Source organism: Pteropus medius, unplaced genomic scaffold (assembly GCF_902729225.1).
Source record: "Pteropus medius unplaced genomic scaffold, Ma_sr-lr_union100, whole genome shotgun sequence".
Classification (NCBI taxonomy): domain Eukaryota; kingdom Metazoa; phylum Chordata; class Mammalia; order Chiroptera; family Pteropodidae; genus Pteropus; species Pteropus medius.
In genome coordinates this window covers 17,525,791-17,550,790 of record NW_024349802.1, presented here as the reverse complement: position 1 = coordinate 17,550,790, position 25,000 = coordinate 17,525,791, and the positions used below count along the sequence as shown (strand labels likewise).

The 25,000-nt window shown below is 42.2% G+C and overlaps 1 protein-coding gene and 1 non-coding gene across 7 annotated transcripts in view; one reads left to right on the top strand and one right to left on the bottom strand.

Moving 5' to 3' along the window:
* The window catches only part of ARHGEF37 (Rho guanine nucleotide exchange factor 37), a 36,142-nt gene extending 12,760 nt beyond the window's left edge, over positions 1–23,382 (bottom strand). Inside the window, exons 1-8 of one of the 6 annotated variants that reach the window (XM_039836516.1) lie at positions 23,102–23,382; positions 22,370–22,467; positions 10,756–10,952; positions 9,453–9,576; positions 6,336–6,483; positions 3,278–3,477; positions 1,774–1,904; positions 979–1,083 (exon numbers count right to left, since the gene is read on the bottom strand). In XM_039836516.1, the coding sequence (XP_039692450.1) occupies positions 979–1,083; positions 1,774–1,904; positions 3,278–3,477; positions 6,336–6,483; positions 9,453–9,576; positions 10,756–10,941 (894 nt within the window). In that variant the 5' untranslated portion in view covers positions 10,942–10,952; positions 22,370–22,467; positions 23,102–23,382. Of the gene's footprint in view, positions 1–978; positions 1,084–1,773; positions 1,905–3,277; positions 3,478–6,335; positions 6,484–9,452; positions 9,577–10,755; positions 10,953–22,356; positions 22,468–22,904; positions 23,039–23,101 lie in introns of those variants that run through there. The other 5 variants (XM_039836513.1, XM_039836511.1, XM_039836514.1 and 2 more) reach the window with 5 other exon arrangements.
* LOC120581878 (U6 spliceosomal RNA) lies at positions 7,683–7,790 on the top strand. Its single transcript, XR_005647395.1, has one exon. It is a non-coding gene; the product is annotated as a U6 spliceosomal RNA (small nuclear RNA).
* Positions 23,383–25,000: the final 1,618 nt, after the last annotated feature.

The window sequence follows — 25,000 nt, the reverse complement described above, 5'->3', positions numbered from 1 at the left end:
GTTTTTCCTTTCCAGCTCCCTGTGTTGCTCACATCCTTCCACTGGGGGCCCGGGATGGAGCAGGAACTAGCAGGGAGATCTGCTAACGCAGAGAAGTGGGAAACTACCACCCCCTCCTCAAACACACTTCCGATAACGCCACTCAAACAGCTACCCGAACAGCCCATTATCGTCTGACTGAGCCGGTTTGCGCAAATGGACATGACTGAGAAGAAAACCGCGTAAAAAGGAACAGAGTGGATGGAATGAGTCGGCATCAATGACAAGAATGGGGTGGGGGGAGGTTGGCACAGGGAAAGTGACGTGATGGATGGGAATGCAGCCTGCAGTTCCTGTGCGCTGAAGTTGGTGTGTAGAAACATGCATTTTCTTGGACCTACATAACATTTAAATTTTTATTTAGTTAGTTGCTCACATGAACACATCATGACATTGCACCTAAAAGTCTGAATTTCCAATTTTCTTTTTTCCTAAAAATCAGAACTGACAGCACTGGGCCCACATTGCCACACAGCACCATCTTCCCCGAATCAAGTAATAACTGCCCTTTAGATTTTACTCATTCATTTGGTCATTCAAATTCTAAATATTATTACCTATTTAACTACCAAGAAAGTCTCATAAACAAACAGGCTTTGTACACCTGCACGCTTTGCTCAGTAATATTAAGCCTGAGTTTGTCACCCCTGCTCTGAGTACCACTCTGAGGGCTCTGACGCCAGGGAATTTTGACCTTGCCCTGTGGGAAACTCATCCCCTGTGGGAACCCCACCTTGCCCAGTGGGAACCCCACTCCCTGAAAGCTCAACGGGCTCAGAACCTGCCCGAATCCAATGAGCCCTCTTCTGGCTTGCAGCCAGCCACTGGACGATCTCTTCCATTTGGTTCCTGCAGCTGGTGCTTGTGCGATGGGACCCGCATGCCCTCTGGCCAGGGAATCCGGCCAGGCCCGGCCCATTATTCACTGCGGGACTCTACCTCCATGTTATCCAGGTAAACGGCCATGTTGTTCTTCAGCTCGGTCACACACAGCGACACCCAGTGGAACCTTTCTTCTAAGTTATCAAATTCTTTGTCTTCTGTCTGAAAGTGAAGTTATGCTTGTGAGGACCAAGAATATCCACATGGGGGCAGTGTACACCCTGTACCCGCACCCCAAGTCTTCCCTGGGGACCACTTTTACGCAGACCTGCTATCAGAGCCAGTTCCTCCCGCCCCAAAGCTGGAGGGGACAGTTAAAGGCAGCGAATGCAGCTTAGTGGTTTTGTATTCAGATCACAGAATCAGACACACAAGCATATGAGTCCTGGTTCGCTTGCTTCCAAGCCGTGTGATCTTGGGCAAGTGTTTTACCCTCTCTGAGCCTCTCATCTACAAAATGGTGAGGAGCTGGGGTGTAAAAAGAGTACTTACTTCAGTGTGTGGATCAAGTAATGCCTGAGTCAGAGTAAGTACTTGATCAACTGGTAGCTATTCGAGGCTGGTTCCATGCCCAGACCCAAAGATTAGCTCCCTTACCTGTGTAAAGAGGCCTCAGAGAGAGAGATCCAATAGCACAAGGTGCAGTGGGAAAAGCCTTTCCCTGGCTCCTTAGAGTCAAGTGGTGCCAATTCTACCTCCTCCTGGCTATCAATGCTGGCAAATCGCTTACTTCCCTTCAACTCAGCTTACTCTTCTCTGAAAGTAGTCTAAGCCTCCTTCTCCACCCACTGCACAGTCTTTCTTGCCCCTTGGGATGACTGAGACATGACTCTTCCTCCTGACCATGCTCACCCTGGGCACAAGCCCTGCCTCCTGCTTCAGCAGATGGCTCAGCCGGTTGGTCTTCTTGGAGAGGGTGTGTGTGTTGATGCGGGCCAGCCGCTCCCGGAGGGACAGCTGCTCCACCTTGGTGTACTTGGAGGCTGCATCAACAGAGACGAAGGGCATAGGGACAGAAGGTGACCCAGGAAAGCAAGCATCCCTGACACGCCTGGCTAGGCACCTGCTTGGGCCCTCTTCTCAAACATCAGGGTCATGTCCATTAGAATGGCAGGTCACGGACGACAGACACGAGGCTGATCCCTCACTCCAAGGTGTGAGCCCCAGCTGAACAGCTTCCTGCCTGCTTCACTTTGGCAAGTCACTACTTCTTGGGCTTCAGTTTCTTCATCTATAAATGAAGCCAGCCAGCTCACAGGATTGCTGGGAGGATCACATAAGATGATGGGTCTGAATGTACTTCCTAAAGAAGAACCCAAGCAACAGGTGATTTTCCTGAGGTCCTTCAGTCACTGTCAGCCTGGGCAGGCTGGGACCACACTTTTCCATTCCTGGCTCAGGGCTTTCTACTGATCGCCAGACCCCAGATCTGAGTTTGAAACCTGGCTCTGTACCTTACCGGCTCTGTGACCTGGAGCACATGACTGAAGCTCTCATTTTACCCTGTGAAATGAGGCTAACAGTGCCAACCTGGTTAGGGCTATTGTAAGGATCAAACATGACAACAAATGAAAAATGTGTCATAGTTAGCCTGTAGTAAACATTAGCTAAATTATCAGTACTACAGTCTCAGTTGTACAAATGAGTTTCTCCCTACTCGAGACACTGCTTCATTTTCCAAACCTTTCTATTTTAACTGAGAGGCAGGATCTCCACTTCCCGCCTTCCCCTGTCCAGATATACAGTCCTTTGCCTCTCCGGTATTCATTTCTTCTCCAAAGAATAGCAGGCATGTGGTTAGGATGGGATTAATCTCACTTTATAGTTCAAGGGGTAGGTGCTGAGTGGTATAAACCAATCCATATAATCCCATCCTCCTGGCCACAGTAATTGGTTCAAAGAAGGGAACATAACCCAGGCCTAAGCCAATCAGCTCATGGTATTCCCCTAACCATGGCGATTGGTTCAGGGTGAGCACATGACTCAAGTGGGTCCTATCAGAGTGAAGCTATAATTTAATTTTTATGGCTAAAGGGAGAATGGCTTTGTTGTATCTTGGAGGGTGTGGTATGTAGATGTGAGTCTTGGAACAGCAACAGCCATTTACTACTATGAGGGAAGGCAGCCTGGAAATGAAGGTGACACACAGTAAAGAGCAGAGACAAGAGAATTAGAGGCAAACTGAGCTAGCACCCTGATCAAACCCTACCTAGTGAACACTTACCTCTGGACTTGTGGTTACAGGAGCTACTACCTTCCCTGTATTGGTGAAGCCAATTGGTGAGATGATTTTTTTTTTGTTATATAATTTGAAGTAATCTCACCGATGTATCCTTTAACCTCCCCAGGTGCTTACCCACTTCCTTGCGCCTCTTGTACTCATTGATGTTGGTGTTCACATCCTGGAGGGCAGAGGCGGCCCTCTGAAGGACAGGATAGGCACTGGCATCAGGGAGTGTGTTCTCCAGAATTTTCTGCAGCAGCAATGGGTACTTGGTAATCCTCTGGAGAGGGATTACCAGCAAGAAACTGAGGCCTGAAGGTCCAGCTTGTGGCCTGAGGGAGAAGGCTTATGTTAGGTAGGTAAAGCCTACCCTTTGGGGCACCAGAGGGACCGGGCTCTAATCCCAGCTTTGCCATTGAAGTCGCTGAGTGATTTCGGGCAAGCCACCTCCTTCTGTGGTTCTCATTTTCTTCATTTGTGATTTGTGAGGTCTAGAGGTTAGATAGGCGCTTTTAAGTTTTCACTTTCTGGGGCTTGGTTCTCCATTTGTATCAAACCCAATGGTCAATTCTTTGCCCTTGGCCTCTCACTCACTCAACAGCAGACACAGCTGACCAGTCCCTCTTTCTTGAAACACTTTCTTCTTTTGCCCCTAGAGCCACCAGAGACACCCTCTGCCCTGCTTCTCTTACTCCACAGGCCGCTCTCTTGGCCAACTCTGCTGGCCTCTCTCCAAAGCTAGAGTGCTCTGAGGCCTCCTCTCCCTGCTCCCCACCCATTCTCTTACTGACCTCATTTAGTCCTATGGCTTTAAACACATCCCAAAACCCTATCTCCACCTCCAACTTCTGTCCAGAGCTTCAGACTCACACGGTCAACTGCCTTCACTCAGATATGTCTCAAACACAACACTATATATTGGGCATCCACATGCTATTTTATGTCATAAATGGTTCTGCTGCTTTAGTTAAAAAAAAAAAAAAATTCTAAAAATGACAGAAACTTAATGCTTGGAGATGCATTTAAAGTATTTAAAGGAAAAAATCATAATATCTGAATCTTCCTTTAAATAGTTTAGCATAAAAATAGATGAAGCAAACACCAAAAGATTAGCACTGGTTCATTTCAGGTTGTGGGTATACAAGTGTTCATTACATTCTTCTCTTTTTCTATAGGTTTGAAGTTTTTCTTTTAGAAAAGTAAACAAAGAAAACAAAAACAGGAGCTAATAGTGTCAAGGACCCTTTCAGATGCACTATTTCACAAATGGATGACTGTTTCTCTAATCCCCTTCTTGACGGCGGCTGGAATTTGCAGAAAGAGTGTCCAAGTCAATGGCATCTGGGACATCTAGGATATCTCCAATAGTCTTTCCTTAATCATGACCAGTAGCCCTCAGCCCTGCTTTTTGAGAAACCCATGAAGATTTCAAACCTCAATGTCCAAGCATACTTCTTCCAAGAAGACTCACAAACACTGCTCACGACCATTCTCTGGCCCCCTCTCCATGGTACCCTGGCCTCTTACTCTTTCTGCTAAGAAAAAATCTCCAGATCAAATGGCTAGGAAAGTTCAGCCATGAAGCTAAAAATAGGCAGAGCAGGTGGGAGCCCCCTCGTCAGCTGCAGGAAGTGGGGAGGCAGGGCTAGGATCACCATCAGGACATACCTACACTGACCATCTGCTCCCACCAAGGGTTTCCTAGTGTTTGGCTGACCATGGGCAGGGGAGGTGGAAACAATTGCCACATATTTCAAGACTCTGTCCTCGGCTTACTTTCCATGGGAAAAGGCCACCTGCCTCATGGGGACACCTGTCACCTCACCAACCAGAGGGCAAGGGGGTCTTCAAAGAGATGATCACATCTCTTCCCCACAATCATCAAGGAATCACTACGGAATTATGGCAGCCTTTTACATGTACAGCCCTCCTACGGTAATTTGGAGGGGAAAAAAATTGTATGCAGCCTTTCAGATAGGCTGTAAAAAGTACAAGATAATACCCAGAGCTCGGTGAGTGTGAGGAAACAAGCCTTCTTACATTCTCTCAGTGGGAATATCAATTGGTGAGGTCTCTTTGGAGAGCAGTTTGGCAGTATATGAAATATACAAACCCTTTGTTCTATCAATCCGACTCTAGAAATCTACCCACAGAAATGTCAACTCAAGTGAGCAAGGTAGAAGTTAAAGTAGAAGTTATTCAGCAACTGTATTTAGGACAGTAAAAATTTGGAACCAACCCAAATACCTACCAACAGGCAATGGTTAAATAAACCATAAACCCACCCTGTTAAGGAACTCTATACAGCTATATATTTGAATTTGCTTTTATATGCATAAATGAACTCTGCAAAAATCCATACAAAATTTAAAAGTAGTTACCGTAACTTTGGGGTGGGAGTAGCAGTTGGGTGGATGAGGGACAAGGTTGAAAAGATTTTTTTTTACCATTAAATTTGGAATGTTTTAAAGCTTTTAAACCATGTAACTATGTTACTCATTCAAATTTTTAATTTAAAAAGTTTATTCTCTGTATATCTCTACCTGAAGCTTCCACCCAATGTTGCCACCCAGGGCAGTATGATCCTCTCCCATGGGGCAAGACTTCAGCCATCTGTAGAGAGGCCCCCCCAGGTGATACTCACCTGCTTCCCAACACTATTGCTTCCAGCACATGATTCCCTGCATCTCACTAATCTTCCTGTGGTGTCATAAGAGCTGTTCACCAACAGTTCCTACTTTTTCACGTCTGGACACATGACAGGATAGCACTACCTGGCCTCCTGGTAGTTGGATAAAGCTATGGTATTAGTTCTGGCCCATGAATTATGAGCAGCAACAGATATCATTTCTCGGCTACAGCATTTAATTATCAACATTAGACCTTCTAGAACTCTTTTTATCTTTGCCACAGTTACTGATGATATTCTAGATAGTGGCTGCTGTCAGCTTGGGTCCCAGAGTGAGGATGATGTAAAGAGCCCCAAGTCGACCCACAGTGGAGCAAAAGGAAAGTATAAACCTTTGTGGTTTGAAGCCACCATGGAGAGTTGTGAGTTGTTTGTTTCTGCAGCATAGTCTATCCCCTCCTGATTGAGACATTCCTGAAGCAGTGAGAGTAGCATCAAATGAAGGTGACACCTTAATGGCCCCTGACCTTGGGGTAAGTGTAGCAAGGTCATTCTACTCACATCACTGACTCAATGATGCCCTGGATCTCCCGCTGCAGCTCCGGCTCCCTCCGATACGACTCTACCAGCAGCAAGGCCTGGTCATAGTTGGCACAGTAGAACTTATAGACTCGCTCCAACTCCTCTTGGAATTCCAGGAATAGGTTACCTGATAGCGAAAAAGCAACAAGGAGTTCACAAAGGCATGTCTGTATGTCCCTTGCTTGGGACAGGGAGGCAGTGAGTGAGACAGCTGAGCACCCCAGCTCTAGAGTGAGACTGCCAGGCTTAACCAGCTTTGTCACCTTGAGCAAGTTACCTTCTCTTGCTGAGTTTCCATTCGTTTCATTTTACTTTCATAATGTTGCTGTAAGAATTAAGTGACAGAATGATATAGAGCTCAGGCTGGTGTTCTGTGAGCACTTAATAAGTGGTAGCTATAATTCCAGCAATAATATTGATAGTGCTCATATTTGTACAGTGCTTTACAGTTTGCAATCTACACTCATGTTATATCTTTACAATTACCGTGTGTGGCAAATATAACCACTAACCCCCAGTTTATAAACGCATGCATTAGCACAGCACAGGAAGTTACAAGCATGGACTTTGGACTCAGAGAGAACTAGGGCCAGATCTCCAGTCAACCCTGTTCCAGTTTTGTAAACTGGGGCAAGCCTTGGACTCTTGGACCCTCCATTTCCCCATCTATAGACTGGAATAAAAATAGTACTCACTTCAGAGTGTTTTTTGGTGAAAATTAAATGAAATAATACATGTAAAGCATTTGACACAAACTTCATTCATCAAATATTAACCAACAACTTATTTATTGACTATGTACCAGGCACTATTCTAAGCTCTGTGAACAAAACAACGCTCCTGCCTCATGGGGCTTATATTCTAGTGGGGGAGACAAACAATAAATAAATATATTATATATGCTAGGTAGTGATGAGTACCATGAATGAAGACAAAGCCAGAAAAAGAGTTAGAGAGTGCTAGGAGATCTGTTTATGGAAAGCTCCTATGAAGAATGTTTACCAGAGACCCAGAGTACCCAGCCCTGGACATGTCAGGGGGTAGAGCAGCATTTCGGGCCTGGGGAAGGACAAATGCAAAGGCCTGAAGGCAGGTGAGAACTTGGCATATAGGCAACAGCAAGAAGGCAAGTGTAGATGTAGCAGAGTGAGCAAGGGCACAAAGTAGAGAAAATAAACAGGAAACTGAAGCCAAATCATGGAAGATCTCAAAGGAAGTAAGGTGGAGTAAGGCATTTGGATTTTATTCTAACGGTGGCAGGAAGCAACTGGAAGGTTTTGAGTGGAGATTACACGATCTGGTCTTTGTTTTAAAAGGATCACTCCGGTGCTCAATTTCAGCAGCACATACACTAAAGTTAGAACAATATAGTGAAGATTAGCGTGGCCCCTATACAAGAATAACATGGAAATTCTTGAAGTGTCTTATGTTTTTAAATCAGAAACTTACGAGATAGGTTATTTGCAGGGAGAGACAGAATGGGGTATAAAGGATGAGGGATGACAGGGGAGCAATGCTTTGCTGAATATACCTTTCTGTATAGTTCTGACTCTTGGAACTACGATAATATTTCACATACTGTCCCTCCATGTATATAATTTAGACCAACCAAGATGTGGAGGGAGAACCCACAATGAAATACTAACAATAGGAATAAACCTAATTCTATTACAAATGAATAACATAACCACACTGAAGGGCATGGGAGAGAAATTAACATAAGTAACTGTCTTTTTTTACAGGGGTACAGGTTAGTAATTCTGAAACTACTTTATGTGTCTACTAACTTTGAACAAATAAGTAAATATATTGGAGTTAATGATAGCCATTTCTCTGTCAGAGAAAGATGTTACAGATAAGAAAAAGAAGAAGGTTTGAATGGATCCTGTGATCCTGGTGGAATTGCAGGTAACAGTATGAACTCACGGATTTAAATGTAAAAATGTAGATGGATATAGAAAGAAATATAGATACGTGTATAGGCATGTATTAGTATATAAACACATATTTCCTAGCGCTATTAGCTGAGAAGGCCTAGGAGCAATGGCATCCCAGGAGCAATGAACACTGACCTGGACCAGGCCCGCCTTGGACATGTTGAATGGTGCCTAGTAGACCAGCATGGTCCAACTCTCAGCAAAGACTCCCACAGAGAGATTACCAGCCCAGGACCAAACCCTTCCCCAGTGCTGGTCCAGTCAATTCTCAGAGAAAACTCCCTCAGGAGAAGCCTTCAGAATTAGGGAGAACATGACCAGGAAGGGTTACCCAACACTGCAGCTAGGGAGAATCAGCGTGACAGGGAGATCAGACAACTGCAGAGATAATTCTCGCTAAGAGAGAACTTGGTGTAGCCAGGAAATCTAGGGCAGTTCCCACATTCTCAATGTGGGTGTTTCTACAGGACTGTGACTGATGCCAAAGAAACTGCATCATACAGTATGGCCAGGGGCATGGGGCATGTCAGTAACTGAAGGGCAGACAAAGGCAAACTCCCAGAGAGCAGAGAATTCCAAAGAGCGGGAATGCCTGGGACACCAAAAAAAAAAAAGAGATTTATATCTGTTCCTCTTGCCCTTCTCTAGTCACAGATTATAAAGAAATCATAGCAGCAATGAAGTTACTCCCAGTATCTAAAGGGCACTCTACCTCTAGGTGGGATTAGTCAGAAAGAAGGGAAAAGGAGGCAAGATGGTGAAGAGCTAGGGCTCTAGAATCTAAAAGGGCTAGGTTCAAATCCTGACTCTGCCTGGTCGAGCTGTGTAACCCTGGGAAAGTTACCTAACCTCGCTGAGCCTCAGGTTTTTCTTTATTAAGACGAGGTTAATAATAATCGATAAGTAATGGTGTCGTGAGAATGAAAAGGGTTACTACATGTTAAGTACTCATATTCTCCATCTTGTAAAGTGATGGGGTTGGACCAGATATTATTTGAGGGTCCTGCCAGTGCTGACACGCTATGTTTCAGGGATCCCAAACACAGACTCCCATCAAGCTGCATTTCCCTAGAACTCTGGAGACAGTTCTGCAATGACCACATGCTGAGGACAACTCCACGGGAATCTAAGGCTGACAGCTGCCTTGTCTTTTGCTTACCAATTAGCTGTACTTGTTCTTCTTCCTTGGAGTCTGTCTCCTGCAGATCCTGAAGAAATTTGCTGTTCACCTTGATAATATCATCAATGTTTGAGAACAGGACATCCAGATCTCCCTGTGGCAGCTGGAAGGAACAAAGAAGCCACAGGAGGTCACTGGGAGGTCAGAAAAGTAACTCGATTTGCAGGCTTTGAAGAACATCCAGAACATTCACACCCACGGGGGCCCATCACTCTTGGGTAGACTGCCCCAGTGGACTTTGACATTTTATAAATCAGGTATTTCTATTATGCTATAAGAAAAGAGGAAGAGATGGGGTGCTTGGCATGGAAGGAAAGTGAGCTGGGGTTTTATCCTAGTCTGCTGCCAACTATCATTTTTCTTCTCTCAGTTTCCCTAATTGTCATATAAATGTGGGAAGTTGGACTTCTTTCCAGCTCTGACATACTTGGCCCCTACAACCATGACCTTGAGATGTATTCTGAACTCCAGCCCCTATTAACCAGGCTGTACCATTGTTTAAAAGGATGCAAGATATCTATTTATGGACATATATAAGAGATAGATCTGTAGGAAGATAGTTCTAGATGCATGATTAAATGGGAAAAACTATAGAAAAATATCTAGAGTATGCTCTTATTTTTGTGAAAATAAGTAATAATCTATATTGTTTGTCTAATGCCTATGGAAAATAATCCTAATTTCTGGAAAGTAAAATATGAGAGAACTTTTTACCTTTTACATTATCTACTTTAGTATTTCCTTCATTCAAGAAACGCTAATTGAATTCTATTATTTTTGGTCAAGCACTGGGATATATTGAACTAAACAGTCTTTCTCCTGATGGAGCTTCCAAGCTAGGGATGCTTGAAATTTTATGTAGAGAACCTGTACAATTTCTGAAATGGGGGGGAGGGAGAGATATAAAATATGAACACTACATTAGAAACCCATCAGAGCGATAACTTCCCCATGTCCCCTCCCCCAAAATAAGACATAGAATGTAGGTCATTTTAACCAATCTGTTCTAAACTTGATAAAGGGCTATTTCATCCATTAGTTCACTTCTTTGAGGTGATTATTGCTTTTTCCGTTTAGCAGATGAATACACTAAGTTTCCTAGGCCTTGCTGAAAGTTTCATAACCAATAAATGGAAGTATGAGGATTACATCCAAGGAACTTCACAACCACCATGCCTTCCCCTCCATCAAGGCTGCCTCAGGAACAGATGTGAGGTGTCGGAACCTGGGACCCACTTTTGCCCCTAGAAAGACAGGCTGTGTGTGGCCCCAACTCAAATACCTGCTGCAGGCGGCTCCTAATGTCCAAGGCACAGAGCCGGAGTAGGTGCAAGTAGGAGACTTCTGTGTCAATCAGCTCCCTGACGGCCAGCCTCTGATGGAGTGACCATCTGTCCTCAGAGACCTGACTTTCCTGGTCCGGACTCCCTGTCCTGGAGGATGGCTCATCAGCCTCACAATCGGCCATGTCAGCAGGTTCTGGGGAAGGCAAACATTCAGCTCATTTCCGGGAGCTCTACTGGGACATGCTGTCTCTAATCCAAAGACACTATTCATCGAGCAACCGAAAAACATCTTTAGCTCCATTCAGAGTCAAGATGAACTGCATGTTAGCGTTTGTGGGCAGTAGAACAAAGCTCAGAAAATTGTTGACATTTTAAATTCATTTCCCAGGATTTAGATAATGTGCTTGCCTCGCTTTTCTTCTATATTTTCCCCAGCTCTTGACCCAGATTTCTTCATCTGGTTCAGCTGAGTCTCTGTCTGTCTCTCTGTCTCTCTCTCTACCTTTCTCACAGAGGTTCTCTCCTATCCCCGCCACTACTCCATTCAGACCTTACTACTTGTCACCTGGGCTATTTCCACAGGCTCCAGGATCATCCTTCCAAATCCAAACCCCTCTCCCACCTGCTCCCACCCACACCTATTTATCCTGGACATGCTTCCAGTTTAAATTTCCTGAAAGAAAGCTTGCGACTGTGGCAATCCCTGCTGTGAGATGCCACCTGCAGCTCCGTGGTGCTGCTCCAACCTCATTTTTCCCTTCACAGCCATATTCCAGTGAGAGTTGCATGCTTTTCTCCATACCTGCATGGTCACTTCCTGCCTCTGTGCTTTTGCACCTGCTGTGCCCCCTCCCATGTCTCTATCCTCCAACATTCCTCTCCTTTAAGGCCTTACCTGATCCTCCCAGCCAGATACGCTTTTCTTCTTTATCTCTAAGTTTAAAAAGTACAAATGGCCATACTGTGGACAAGATGGCCTGAAAAACTTCCCTACTGAAAAACACCTAGAAATGCTAGATCAGCTGTAACAAACTTCCTTTTCACTGCAAGGCAGGGCTTGCAAGAGAGTAAAGGAAATCAGGGCACTGAAAACAGAGGGAACCGAAAACCAGAGCAGGAGCAGCTGAGCTGATGCAGCTGTGGCCCAAGCGGATCCGTTGGACAGCGAAGAGGGCATTGCCAAGCGTGGTGACCCAGGGACTTGGGAGCTAGCGCCAGACAGGATCAGGAGACAAGCACCTTCCTAGAACTGGGACGCCGAGGACTCTGGTGAAGTGGCAGATCAGAAAAAAACATCTCTCCACCCACACAGAAGATGACAAGTCGTTTCTCCATCTTGGCTCGGGTCCTGAGTGAGGGAAAGTCTCCTCTGAAAATTCCTAACAACAGGCCTGCCTTCACTAAGCTTCAAGTTCTAATTGATATGGGAGAGGGACTGAGGGAATCCTAGGTTTGACTGTTGGCAATAGGCAGACAGTAAACAGTCTGGACTAGAGTCAGAAGGTACTAGAAGGTCTTGATAACAGACTTATTAAATAGGTAGAGAATATGGTGTTTATTTTGCCATAATGACACAGATAATATATATACAAAACTAAGACACAAAATAATTGTTATAACAATTTTTTTATAACAAAAAATATAGGTTACTACCTGGCTCAGCTATAAATAGAATTAACACACATAATAATGCAAGTGACCTAATTAACATTATGTATAACTATATTGAGAGGATAGGAGAGGGAAAAGCTGTACATATGTGATAGGAGAGTAGAAAAAATTAGCTAAATCCTCATTTTCCATAGTGGAAAGTCAAAGAACAATGCCTAACCTGAAAGCTCAACAAGTGGCAGTACATGCATGCTATTTAAAGACATGGAGGTAAATACTAAAATAATCAGCTGAAGATGACAGAAAAAATTACCTCGTAGTGACTGGAGCAGGAAGGAATGAGAAGAGAACAGGCTGTTTTGCATAATAAACATCGAAGAATTATCTGTCTCTGTTTCTCATAACAAATGCAGAATGATCCATCCCCTTAAGTTATATGCTTTTATAGCTTTGATATGAACTAAAATCTAAATATAAGAAAAAATGAGTTCCTCAGTTTTGCTGGAGATAAATATTCAAAAAAAATCATATTCCGATATATGCCAACAATATTTAAAAGTATAATTTAAAGAAAGATAGCAACATAATAATAAAAAGATTTAATAATATAATAAAAATAAATATTCCTTTCTAAATATCTCAATTTAACAAAAGATGTACAAGATGATCTTCATGAAGAAAATTTTAAAACTTTATTGAAATACCTTTAAGAACTAATAAGTAGAGATATACTATGTTCATGGGTAGGGAGAATCAGTATCATAAAGATGAAAATTCTCTTTACGATTCCATACAATTCCAATAAAACTTCCAATAGAGTGTTTTTGGTTTTTTATGTTTTTGTTGTCAGTAGACCATAATAAAATGATTCCAAAATATATAAGAAAGAGTAAAAGGTTAATAATGGCTAAGGCAATTCTGAAGATGGAGGGACCTCTCCTACCAGATATCTAGATCTCTTTGAAAGCCATAATAATTAAGCAGTATGGTATTGACACGAGAGCAAACAGAACAGATTACAGAGCCCAGAAACAGACCATAGTAAATATGGAAACCTGATATATGACATAGTACCATTACAGGTCACTGGGAAAGGGCTGTCCATGGGATAATTGGCTTCCAATATAGAAAAATAAACAAATGTATTTCCACATCAAACCCCAAATAAACTCCAAATGTATTAAAGGCCTAAATGTTAAAAGTGAAACTCTAAAATTCTTAGAAAACATAGGGAAATATTTTTATGTCCTTTAGATGAGAAGGATTTCTTCAATAAGACATAAAATGTATAAACTCCACAAGAAAAGACTGATAAAGATTGATCAATCTGACTACAATAATATTGAAATGTTCTGTTTGTTAACAATTTTACAATCACAAGGAAAAGAGAGGCCTCAGACCAGCAGATATCTGTAATGAATATAACCTGCAAAAGTATGTAGACTATATAAAGAACTTCTATGAACCATTAAAACAAGGCCATCTAAAAGAAAAATAGACAAAGAATGTTGTTGTAGATGCAATGTTGGGTTCATTTAATGTCAAGTTAACCTTCTCCTATCGGTTGCTGTAATGCTGAAACTGGAGAGCTAAAACAGCTTTTCAAACTCCCTTGCAACAAAGATTCCAAAATGCGTTTTCAGTCTCACCAATCAGATGGTCTCACATGAGCCCCAATTTAGAACGGAGCTAAATAGGAAGAGGCGGGTGCTTGAGGTATCCATTTAGTGGGGCAGGTACTGCATTGTTCTGAAGTCAACACTTTTAGCAAGTCATACAATCCTGAAGCCAGCAGCAAGAACAGTAGTTTTCCAGTTCTCCAGTTTCCTGATTATTACAAAGCATAGCAGCACCATTGGAGGGCCTTTCCTGTAGCACTGCTCTGGGACTCATTCCTAGAGACCCATTCTGTGGCCTGCTTTTCCAGCTCCTCCACCAATTTGGTAGGCATCCTAATACCCTCTATTAAATCCCCTTCTGGTTAAAACAGAATGATTTGTGTTATCTCCAACTAAACCCTGATTGACACAACTATGAACATGTATTTCACAAGAGAAGTAATTTAAATGGCTTAATACACAAATGAAAAGACACTCAACTCACTAGTAACTAGGCAAATGTGAATAATTAAAACCACAACAAGATAACTATTTCATGCTCATCAGATTGGCAAAATATAAAAATAAAATGCTGGTGAGATTGTAGGTGAATGAGAAGTCTCGTATACTGATATGACAATATAAATCGTTGCAACCACTCTAAAGAGCAATTTGGTAATCTCTAGAAAAGTTGAAAATGCACACCAAGGAGTTCCACTCCTAAATATATCCTACTTCGAGAAACTTCCACATATACACAAGGAATGCACACAAGAATGTTCACTGCTGCACTTTTGATAATAACATAAAATTAGAAACAACTTAAATGTCCCAAGGAGAGTAACTAAAGTAACTTGTGGTGTAGCCATGTAATGGAATTCTGAACCATAGTGAAAATGAATAAATTATGTATCTGCGTATCAATATGGATATCCTCAAAAACATTGTAAAGAGGGAAAAAACAAAAACCAAGTCCTAGAAGGGTACATAGGATACTATTTTTTAAAGTTTAAACCATAAAAAACAATGCTAGATATTGTTTAAGATACATAGACCAGTAGCATGGGTATTAAAATTTTGATGGAAGATATTAATAATAAATTCAGGACAACAGTGACCTCTCGAAAAGGTAGCAGAGGAACGGAATTGGGGAGGTATCAAAGGGGACTTACTGGTGTCTGGGACATTTTTTTTAACTTTTAATTTTGAGTTAATTATAGGCTCACATGCAATTGTAAGAAATAATACATATACCCTTTAACCAATTTTTCTCTCATACGAAACTATGGTACAATATCACAACCAGGAGACTGACATTAATCCTGTCAAGATACAGAACTTTTCATTGGCTGGGCTCCCGCCCCATGCCATCCTTAACCCCTGGCAACAAGGAATCTGTTCTCCATTTCTATAATCTTGTCAGTACAAGAATGTACGTAAATCATAAAGTATGTTTGGGACTCACTTTATTGAATCAGCATAATTCCCTGGAGACTCATGTAAGTTGTTGCATGTATTAGTTTTTATTGCTGAGCATCTGAGATGTCTTATTTATTTAAAAAAAAAAAACTGAGGCAAATATGACAAAAATGTTCAAATTAAACAGAGCCAGGCAATAAGGTCACGGGCATTTGTTGTACTGTTTTTTTGTTCTTTTCTGGATGGTTAAAATATTTCCTAATATTTAAAGTGGCACACATCCCATTCAACCTTGTTCTCACATTATTTAGGGCCGTGCCTCATCTTCTTGGCTAGACGCTAAGCTCTTAGAGACAACATAAGCACCAATTTATCTTGTTCCTCCTCTGTGCCTCACGATACTGATGATTACTACATATTTACGTACATAAATGGTCCTTTTGCATCTACTAGTAGCAGTAGAAGTTTCTGTCCTGAGTCACAAGCACCGACCCCATGGATCAGATAAATTGTAAACTGAGTGTTTGGAGAAAGCGAGGTTGTTCAGAAAGTGAAGGGTCCAGAAAGATCCTGGAACGCTTCTGTCTGTTGCACAGCTCTATTTCAGCTCCTGAACACTGCCTGTGGTCTGCTGACCTGTCTCTGGCCCGAATCGCTGACATTTGCCACCCTGTGCACAGCTTCTCTAGAAAGATCCCAGTGGTATTTCAGGAGAGCTACTCAGGGCCCACTACTCACAACTGTTGCTAAATAAAATATATATATATATTATATATATATATATAATACTTTATAGGGAACTGCTAAATATTTAAAGTAGCATTAATTTGTACTTGGGTTAATTGCAATCTAGATCTCCAAGCAGGCCTGGCAAAACTTCTCAATAGCAGCATTTTGTTATTTCTTGTTGTCTAGCCCACGTAATGGAAGAAAACACACTTTTATGTCTTTAAAAGTATAATATATTTTGGGGCAATGAAAGGAATGAAGTACTGATATGTGCTACAACATGAACGAATCTTGAAAACATGCTAAGTAAAAGAAGTCAATCACAAAGGACCGCCTATTTTATGATTCTCCTTATATAAATTGTCCAGAATAGGCAAATCTATAAAAAAGGAAAGTAGATTAGTGGTTTCCAGGCTGAAGGGATAGGGGATTAGGGTGTGGTGGTTAATGGGTACACGGTTTCTTTTGGGGATGATGAAACTGTTCTACATTTGTTGTGGTGACAGCTGCACAACTCAGTGGCTATACTAAAAAACACTGATTTGTATACTTTAAATGGGTGAATTATATGATGTGAATTATATTTCAAGAAAGCTGTTATCAAAAAAATATTCTCTGCTGGTAAGGTTTCAAAGAAGCTGCACGCTCATACATTGCTGGTGGGAATGTAAAATGGCACAGTCACTCTGGAAAATAGTTTGTCAGTTTCTTTTAAAACTAAACATACACTTACTAGCACAATCACACCCCAGGGCATCTATTCTAAAGAAAGAAAACTTATGTCCATAGAAAAATATGTTCATGAACGTTCATAGAAGCTTTATTCATAATTGCCCAAAACTGAAATCAAAATGTTGTTTTAATAGGTGAATTTAATAGGTGAATGGTTAAAAAAAAAAACTGTGGTACATCCAACATCACTGAACACTCAGAAATAAGAAAGAATAAACTTGATACGTTGCAACAATGTGCATGGTTCTTGAGGGTATCGTGCTGTCTGAAACAAACCAATCTGAACAGGTTACATACTGTGTGAGTCCATTTATATGACATACAAAATTATAGTGACAGAACAGATTAGTGGCCACTTGATTAGGAATGAGGGCAGAGGGCAGATGGGTGTGACTATAAAGAATGGCACTGTGGGAACTTTGTGGTAATAGAATGGATCTATTATCTTAATTGAGGTGATGGTTACACAAATATACACGTTATAAAATGGCATAGAACAATCATGCAAATATATTATACTGATGCCAATTTCCTGGTTTTGATATTGTGCTATCTTTAAATAAGATGTAACCATTGAAAGAAGCTAGTAAAAGGTACACAGAACCCATCTGTACTATCCTTGCAACTTTATGTTGATCTATAATTATTTCAAAATAAAAAGTTAAAAACAAACAAAATAGTATGTAGCTTAATGATCCACTATCTTTGCAACACTCTCAGGGCAAATGCAGCTTAAAAGCCTGGGAGAGCAGGCTGGGTGCCCTAGTTCCATTTCTTGGTCTTGCCTGATAAGGAGGTTTGTCTTGGAGAAAGGACTAGGGGACATGTGGCTTTCCTTATAGTTCAGTCTATGCTCAGTCCTGAGATCTTTTTGATACTTCGTGATAGGCAATTAAGAACTAAAATCAGTCTAGCACATAGTCAGCGCTAAAAGAAAAGTTTCTATTGAATGTTCTACAGCAATTGCTTCTGACTTTCAGATAGGATAAAACAGTTAATTCTCTTCTCTCTCTTCTCCTCTGTCCACACTGGCACAGAGGTATCTGGACATTCACACATTCACTCAACAAATCTTTGGAGTAGCTACTTCATGCCAAGAACAGATTAGTGGCTACCTGAATTCTGATGATACAAAGGTCAAGAAAAAAACAGCTCTACGATAAGAATAGGACATTTAAAATATCTGGTTATTTGCTCTGATTTTCATTCCTCTAAAAGTAAATGTTATGGACATCCTGATTATTTCCTCCCTTTCAAGACAGAAGAAGTAACAAGGGGAAATGATACTTTGAACCTAATTCTGACCAATCAGAAGAACTGGAGAAATGGAAGTAAGCAGATCTGTGAGGGAAAGTGAAACCATCAACTTGAAAGTTCTTTCAGAAAGTCAAATGTCACTGCAGGGAAAGTTAAACATCCATAATCTTCCCATCCCAGATTTTAGAGATAAACCAGTTTAAATATTTAAGAGAAAAAAAAAAAAGGAAGCAAAACCTCTGGTCTGAGACTCTAAGGATTAAGGAAAGCTGTCAAAGGTAAAGTTCAAGCATCATGATAGCAGGACTGTATTGAGGAATAAAGGGAGGAAACACTTATAGAAACACGGGTGATCACATGGGGGATCCTGGCTAATGAGCCTGGTTTATAAAGATATGGACAGTAGTCAGAGGGCAAGGTCCTGTACATGGAGCTTCCAAGACTCTCAAACCCAGAAGGATCTGGGATGGACAAAATTATAAGAACCCCACAGCTCTGCCCCTGCTATGACTGCCAACTACATTGTAGGGTTCATGTTCAGAAAAAAGTAAGAAACGGGCACATTATTTGATGGCTTTGCTTTCCTCTTCTTAGCCCTGAAGAGTGACTGCAGGAGGCATTGTGAAGGTTCAGAGCCCAGAAAACATGATTTCGAATTTTGATTCTGCAATCAATTAGCTGGCTTTCTTGGGATAATTATGTAACCTTCCTCTTAATAAGATAATATTATAAGTGTCTAACAGACTGCTTGATACACCATAAGCTCTCAATTATAGTAGCTGTTGTTTTTGTTACTATTACTGTTAAACTGGAAATGATAACATTACTAGGGATCAGATGGATGAAGAACTTGTCTAAGGATACCTGGCTGGTCATACTCAAGCAGATGGCGAGAACAGGAAATCACGATGATAATAAGAAGGACTATATAGCAGAGGCTGACTGAGAATGCAGCTAACACCAAAGAAATGGAGCTGAGAGATGGAGAGACCATGAGACTGAGCCCTGATGGCATTACTCAATCCAGCCATGATAGAATCCGATTTCCTTTGGATTTTTTTTTACATGGGCTAAAACATTTTCATTTTCCACCCTGCTTTGACATAAGTCACGCTGAGCTGCGTTTCTGCCACCTGATTAAAACAGATGGTCTGTCAGCCCTTGGAAAGAGAAACAGAGATCATATGAAGCCAGCATAGGTTACAAGAACAACAGACAGGTCATGCCAGACTATCTTCATTCCCTTACTTCAAGTTAACTAGATCAGTAGATCAAAGGAATGCTGCATGCTTAGTGTAACTAACCCAGCAAAGTGTTGACATTAGTCTCTTGTAATATCCTTACGAATAAGAAATAAGATGTGGTGACAGAGGCTAGAGGTGGGAAGAGGCAATAGGTCAATAATATGGACAAAAAACTGGTACAACTTTCTAACTCTACGACCACTTGAATCTAAACCTCTGCCACCTTTCTCCTCAACCAGGACAACAGCCTCCTGACTGGATGTGGTCATTTAAAAACATGAAACTGACTGCTTTGCTTCCCTGCTCAAAACCTAGACAATTCCTCCCCGACTCCCATCCTCCTTCCAAAGAACCACTCCATTCTCACAATAGTTATTTTTCTTATCTATTTGTTTCACTGGTTCATTCAATAGAGTATAAGCTCTAAAAGGGCAGGGATCATGTCTCTTTTATTCATCAACGCATTATCTAGTGTCTACTCTAGATTTTGCACTTAGTGGGTACTCAGTTGAATTAATGAATGAATGACATTGGCAGAATCATGATCAAATTGCCAATGACACTATTATAAGACTAATATGATCATACACAACTCTTGGAAGCCACCAAAAGTTTGATGTCAGGTAAGAGATAGCAATGCCTCTTTAATTTTATATAAATGGAATTGTATAGCATGTACTCTTTTTTTTTTTCTTTTTTGGTCTAGCTTCTTTTCGAAAACTTATTTTGAGATCAATCCATGTTGTAGTACGTATCAATAGTTCATTACTTTTTATTGCTTAGCAGTATTCTATTGTATGCATATACCATAGTATGTTTATCCATACATTGGATAAACAATTGGTTGTTTTCCATTTTTCTACTACAGTAAAGTCGGACCTAGGAATTAAATGTCTGGATCACATTATAGGTATATATTTAACTTTTAAAGAAGATGTCAAACTTTTTAAAAGTGTTTGCGCCATTTTACATTCCCACCAACAGTGTATAAGAGTTCCAGCTCCCACACAACCTCATCAACACTTAGTGTATTCAGTCTTTTTAGCCATCCCAATAGGTACGAAGTGATATCTCATTGCGGTTTTAACATGCATTTCCCAATGATTAATGATCCTGAGCATCTTTTCAAGTACTTATTTGCTATCCATATATCTTTGTTGGATGTCATGAGTTGTTTGTTTGTTTGTTGAAGTTAAAAAAGAGGCTCTCGCTCATTATATAACTAGACAAACAATACAGAAATTTACAAAGAATGAATAGTCCCGCACTACCAAGCCCCATTCCCAAACACACATATAAGTAACCAAAAGTTCATAAGAATCACCAGGAGCCCTTATCAGACATGCACATTTCTGTCTTACTCTGGAAGATTCTGACTCAGTAGGTCAGAAATGGTGCATTTTAACAAGCTCCTAGGTGATTCTGATGCAAGCAGTCTAAAGACCATTTTCTGCTCTTAAACTTGTCCTCCATAGGAATGGTTGGAGGATTGAAGGTGGTGAGTCTGGAGGGGAAAACACACAAAGGGTACACAGGCTGCCTTCAAATAAGGGAGAGCCTTTGCCTGAGAGAATGAGCATGTTTGCTCCATGCTGTACCATGGAGTCCCTAAAGTTTGCAACCTAAAAGTCAAATTAGAAAAAACTTTCTAACAGAGCTACTGTGAAACGAAATCAGGCCACAAAGCCAAAAAGAGAGGGAACTTGCCAAAGTCACAGGGCTTGCAGTAAAAAGAACTTCTCTGGGTTGAGAAATGGCTGATTGAGAGTGAAGTAGAGAGTGGACAAGACAAATCCCAAACACACGCATTCATATTCTCTCTCTCTCTCCCTCCTTCTCTCCTCCTTTCTCTCTCTCCACAACCTCAACCCCCTCTCTCTGAGGAAAAACTCCCCTTTTACAAATACATGGAGAAGAATGTAACCCACCATACAGGTAGTATGTATCTTAACCCAAATTAAAGAGCAGCTATTTGCCCTAAGCCATATTTCTATTTGCAAGGCCTAAAATGGTAGTGAAAAGAGAAAACACAGTATTTTGTAAGAGCAGTCCTTTTTATAGAATAAGTAGGCATGCCCAGACCCTGTCCCCACAATTTTGGATCCACAGATTTTTAAATTCTTAAGCTTGTCAGTAAACAAGCAATGTGTTTTGGAAAATCAACGTCAACAAATGTCATTTCGCTTCTGTTGCAGCACCCAAAGACATCCCCGCCCCCATCAGTTAAATAAAAAGCCATTTATCTGATCTAGAGCAGAATCAGTCAAGGCACTGTTTACCACAGCAAGTCACCGATCCAAGAGGGATGTGAGCCAACTGCTAGCAATTCCTGTACCCTGGCAGAAACAGAGCTGAGTTTCCATCACCTGGTGACTGAGTTTTGCACAGGTATGTCTTCCTCTTTCTTCTCATTTAAAAACAAACTATACAGCTGCTGGCTCCATTTAAAAGAGGCAAATGAGGCCCAATAAACTCCTTGTTAGAATGTCCGGTAGTTTTGTTTTCTTTTTTGTTTGTGTTCTCTTTGTATTTATTTATTATTATTTTTTGAGTGTCTGGTGGTTTCTACCATCAGCATTTGACCTTGGGTCAACTATTGAGTGTAGTGCATCATTCTAAGTGAGTATTTTCTAATTTAGATTACTATCACCAAAGTAGATACTGCCATTTGTAAGTCACAACAGAGTTGACTTTGTATTTGCAGGTTTCTAATTTTTAAAATTTTGTTTTATTTCATTTCAGGTATAGCCCAGTTTCCTCCAGATCGTCACCCTTTCCAACTGGCACAGCTGTGATTCACACTGTGTTACATGGGCCAGCACTTTTCTTAAGCACCTACTACGTGCCAGGATCCAAACTCAGCATTCATACTTAAGTCTAACAATAGCCTGCAGGGTGAAGCGGCCAATCTTATCTCCATTTTACAAAGAAAATTGGGCCTTGAAGAAAGTGAGCTATGTGTCCAAGATCACACAGCTGGGGGCACTAGGATGCTGTCTGGACTCACAGCAGGTACTCACTCCTTCCCCAGCTGCCTTCAGCTGCTCTGCAACCGGCAGCCTGAGCGCCAGCCTTCAGTCACTCCCAACAGCAGGAATGCTTCATATCAAATCTGAAACTGTGTACAAGATTATGAGTATACTCTGTGAGGAGGGGACCCTGATTTCTAAGGGGTCAGTGATCCCAAGAAGATTAAGAACCCGCACCAGGCAGGCTGTCAGCTTCCGCATTCCCCTCTAAGGTCCAGGCGCTCACCGGGCAGGGAGTACTGTAAGGGGAGACCGAACTCCGCCTTCCGGTCCCAGCTTTGGCACTGCTCTGCTGAGGGCTTCGGCCAAGGCAGCTCACCTTACTGACCGCAGATATCGGATCTCTTTTCCCCTGGCCTTGACTATTTATAATTATACTTTCATTGGCAAGGATTCTTTAGCATTGTTTGTATTATCCATTGTCTTAACATATGGGTTCTTACTAAAAGTCTCCCCAAATCCTACACTGACGCAGGCAGGGATAAACAAACAGACACAAGGAATAGTTTTTACTAGACCAGCTTACCTCTCCGGGCCTCAGTTTGTCACCTTTAACACACCTCGGTTGGATCACATGGATCAGGTTGATTGCATTCTCTAAGGCTACAGAGCAACCCGGGACCAGGCGTCATCGCTCCCCCCGCTCCTCCACCTCCCGCTTGGGATCTGACAGCCGCTGTTTTCCCGCACCTCTCCCCGGCCCCCTCTGGCCGACTGACTCACCGTGTGTGCAAGGTGCGGGTATTCACGCGGAGCTCGACGGCGGAGGTGACTGCGCAGTCGAGGCAGACGGGGTGCCGGGCTCCCGGGACCTGCGCCACGCTGGCCTTTGCGCGGCTGTTCCCACGGAGAGCGCGAGCGGGCGCGGCTCTGCTCACGCCGCGTGCGAGCGCCAGGAAGGGGCGGCCCGGTTTCCAGCCTTTGTTAGCTGTCTGGAGCCAGGTTGTTTCCCACTTGCAGCTCCTGGGAGTCAGCTGGAGCTGGGGTGGCCCAGTAGCAACAGCAACAGCCCTGCACTGGCCTGCAGCCAGCGCAAACTACTGCAAGTGAGTGTTAGCGCCGCACCCGGGGACACACCCACTCGCGGTTTCTCATTAAGCATTAAGCAGCCTTCTGGTTCCGGCTCGTCAGCCCGAACACGGGTCAGCACTTAGGCCGCCCGGTGGGAACGCTGATGCCTGAATCACTGGATATTTGTGTTCCCGCCCAAATCACCAAACTTTAGGGCTGGAGCTTGATTTAATTTTGCGTGTCCTCTGCCCAGGACCTCTGGGTTCTTGTTCTCTCGTGGGAGCCCTCTGCCCAATCTTAGACAATTCTGACGGTCTCTCTACACCCCAGTTTTCTTTTCTATGATGTGAAGGTGTTGGTCTATTCTCTCACTGTGAGTGGGACACTGTTCTAGGCACTAAGCATGCAGCAGTCAACACAGCAGGCAAGGTCCTCGCTGTCTTGGGGGTGGGTCAGACACTGAATACACAATTTAAAGTGATAATTGCTATGAAAAGTATGGAAAGTTTCGTATCCGGGCAACCAAACCTTTCTAGAATCATAAATGGATTCGACTGATATGTCTTAATCCTTCCAGTTCTAACATTTATTCTTAGTCTCATTATTAGAACTTATTATTTATTATTAGTGATAATGGTAGTAATGTTGCTTACTAAGTGCCAGGTACCATACTAGACATTTTACTTGTATTTTCTCATTTATCTCATGCACTACGTCTCTAAGAGAGGAGTGCTACTGCTGCTACTGTTCTTACTATCCTCATTTTAGAGAGAAAAACTGAGGCTAGAGAAAGTAACTTGCCCAATGTCACACAACTTAGTGACCAGTATTTAAATTCAAACTGTCTGAGGCCTCAGGGTGCTTAACTACTACTCTACATCCATAAAATCATGAAGACCAGAATGGCGTGGTATCTTGAATTTGATGGATGAGAACAATGGAAGAAGAGAGGGTGGTTTTACCCTGCAGAGAAGAAAAGCAAAGGAAGTGGAGAGCTTTCTTAAAGAGCTGTCCATAGATTAGACTTAACCTTATGACTTTAGGGGTCACTAGCATGGGGAAAGCTATAGGAAGACACACTGCAAAAATGTAACGAAGGACTTCTCTAATAATCAGAGCATAGTAAAATGACATCAGTCATCTGGAGTGAGTGAGCATCCTGTCACTAAAAGTCAGCATTCAAGCAGAAAGGCTTATTGAGGATGCTTCAGAGAAAAGTCATGTAAAAGTTAAAGACTGGCTTAGGCGATTTCTTCCAATTCTGAAGGGAAATTGAGTCCTAGAGCAGCTGAGTGACTTGTCCAAAGTCATCCAGGAAGTAAAGACCTGACCCCCAAACCAAGTCTGACTTCAAGATCACATTTGTGTCTGTAGGTGAGCATCTCGTGAGTGCTCAGCGCCTGTTTAAGCTCCTGTAAAGTAAATGTGGTGGGTGTGTGTGTGTGTGTGTGTGTGTGTGTGTAGAGAGAGAGAGAGAGAGACAGAGAGAGAGAGACAGAGAACAGGACAGAGACAGAGACAAAGGCAGAGACAGACAGTGGACTTTTCCTGGGTGTATGGAATCATCTGCTTTACGTGTTTTTCTTTACATCACTTTATATCAGATGCAAG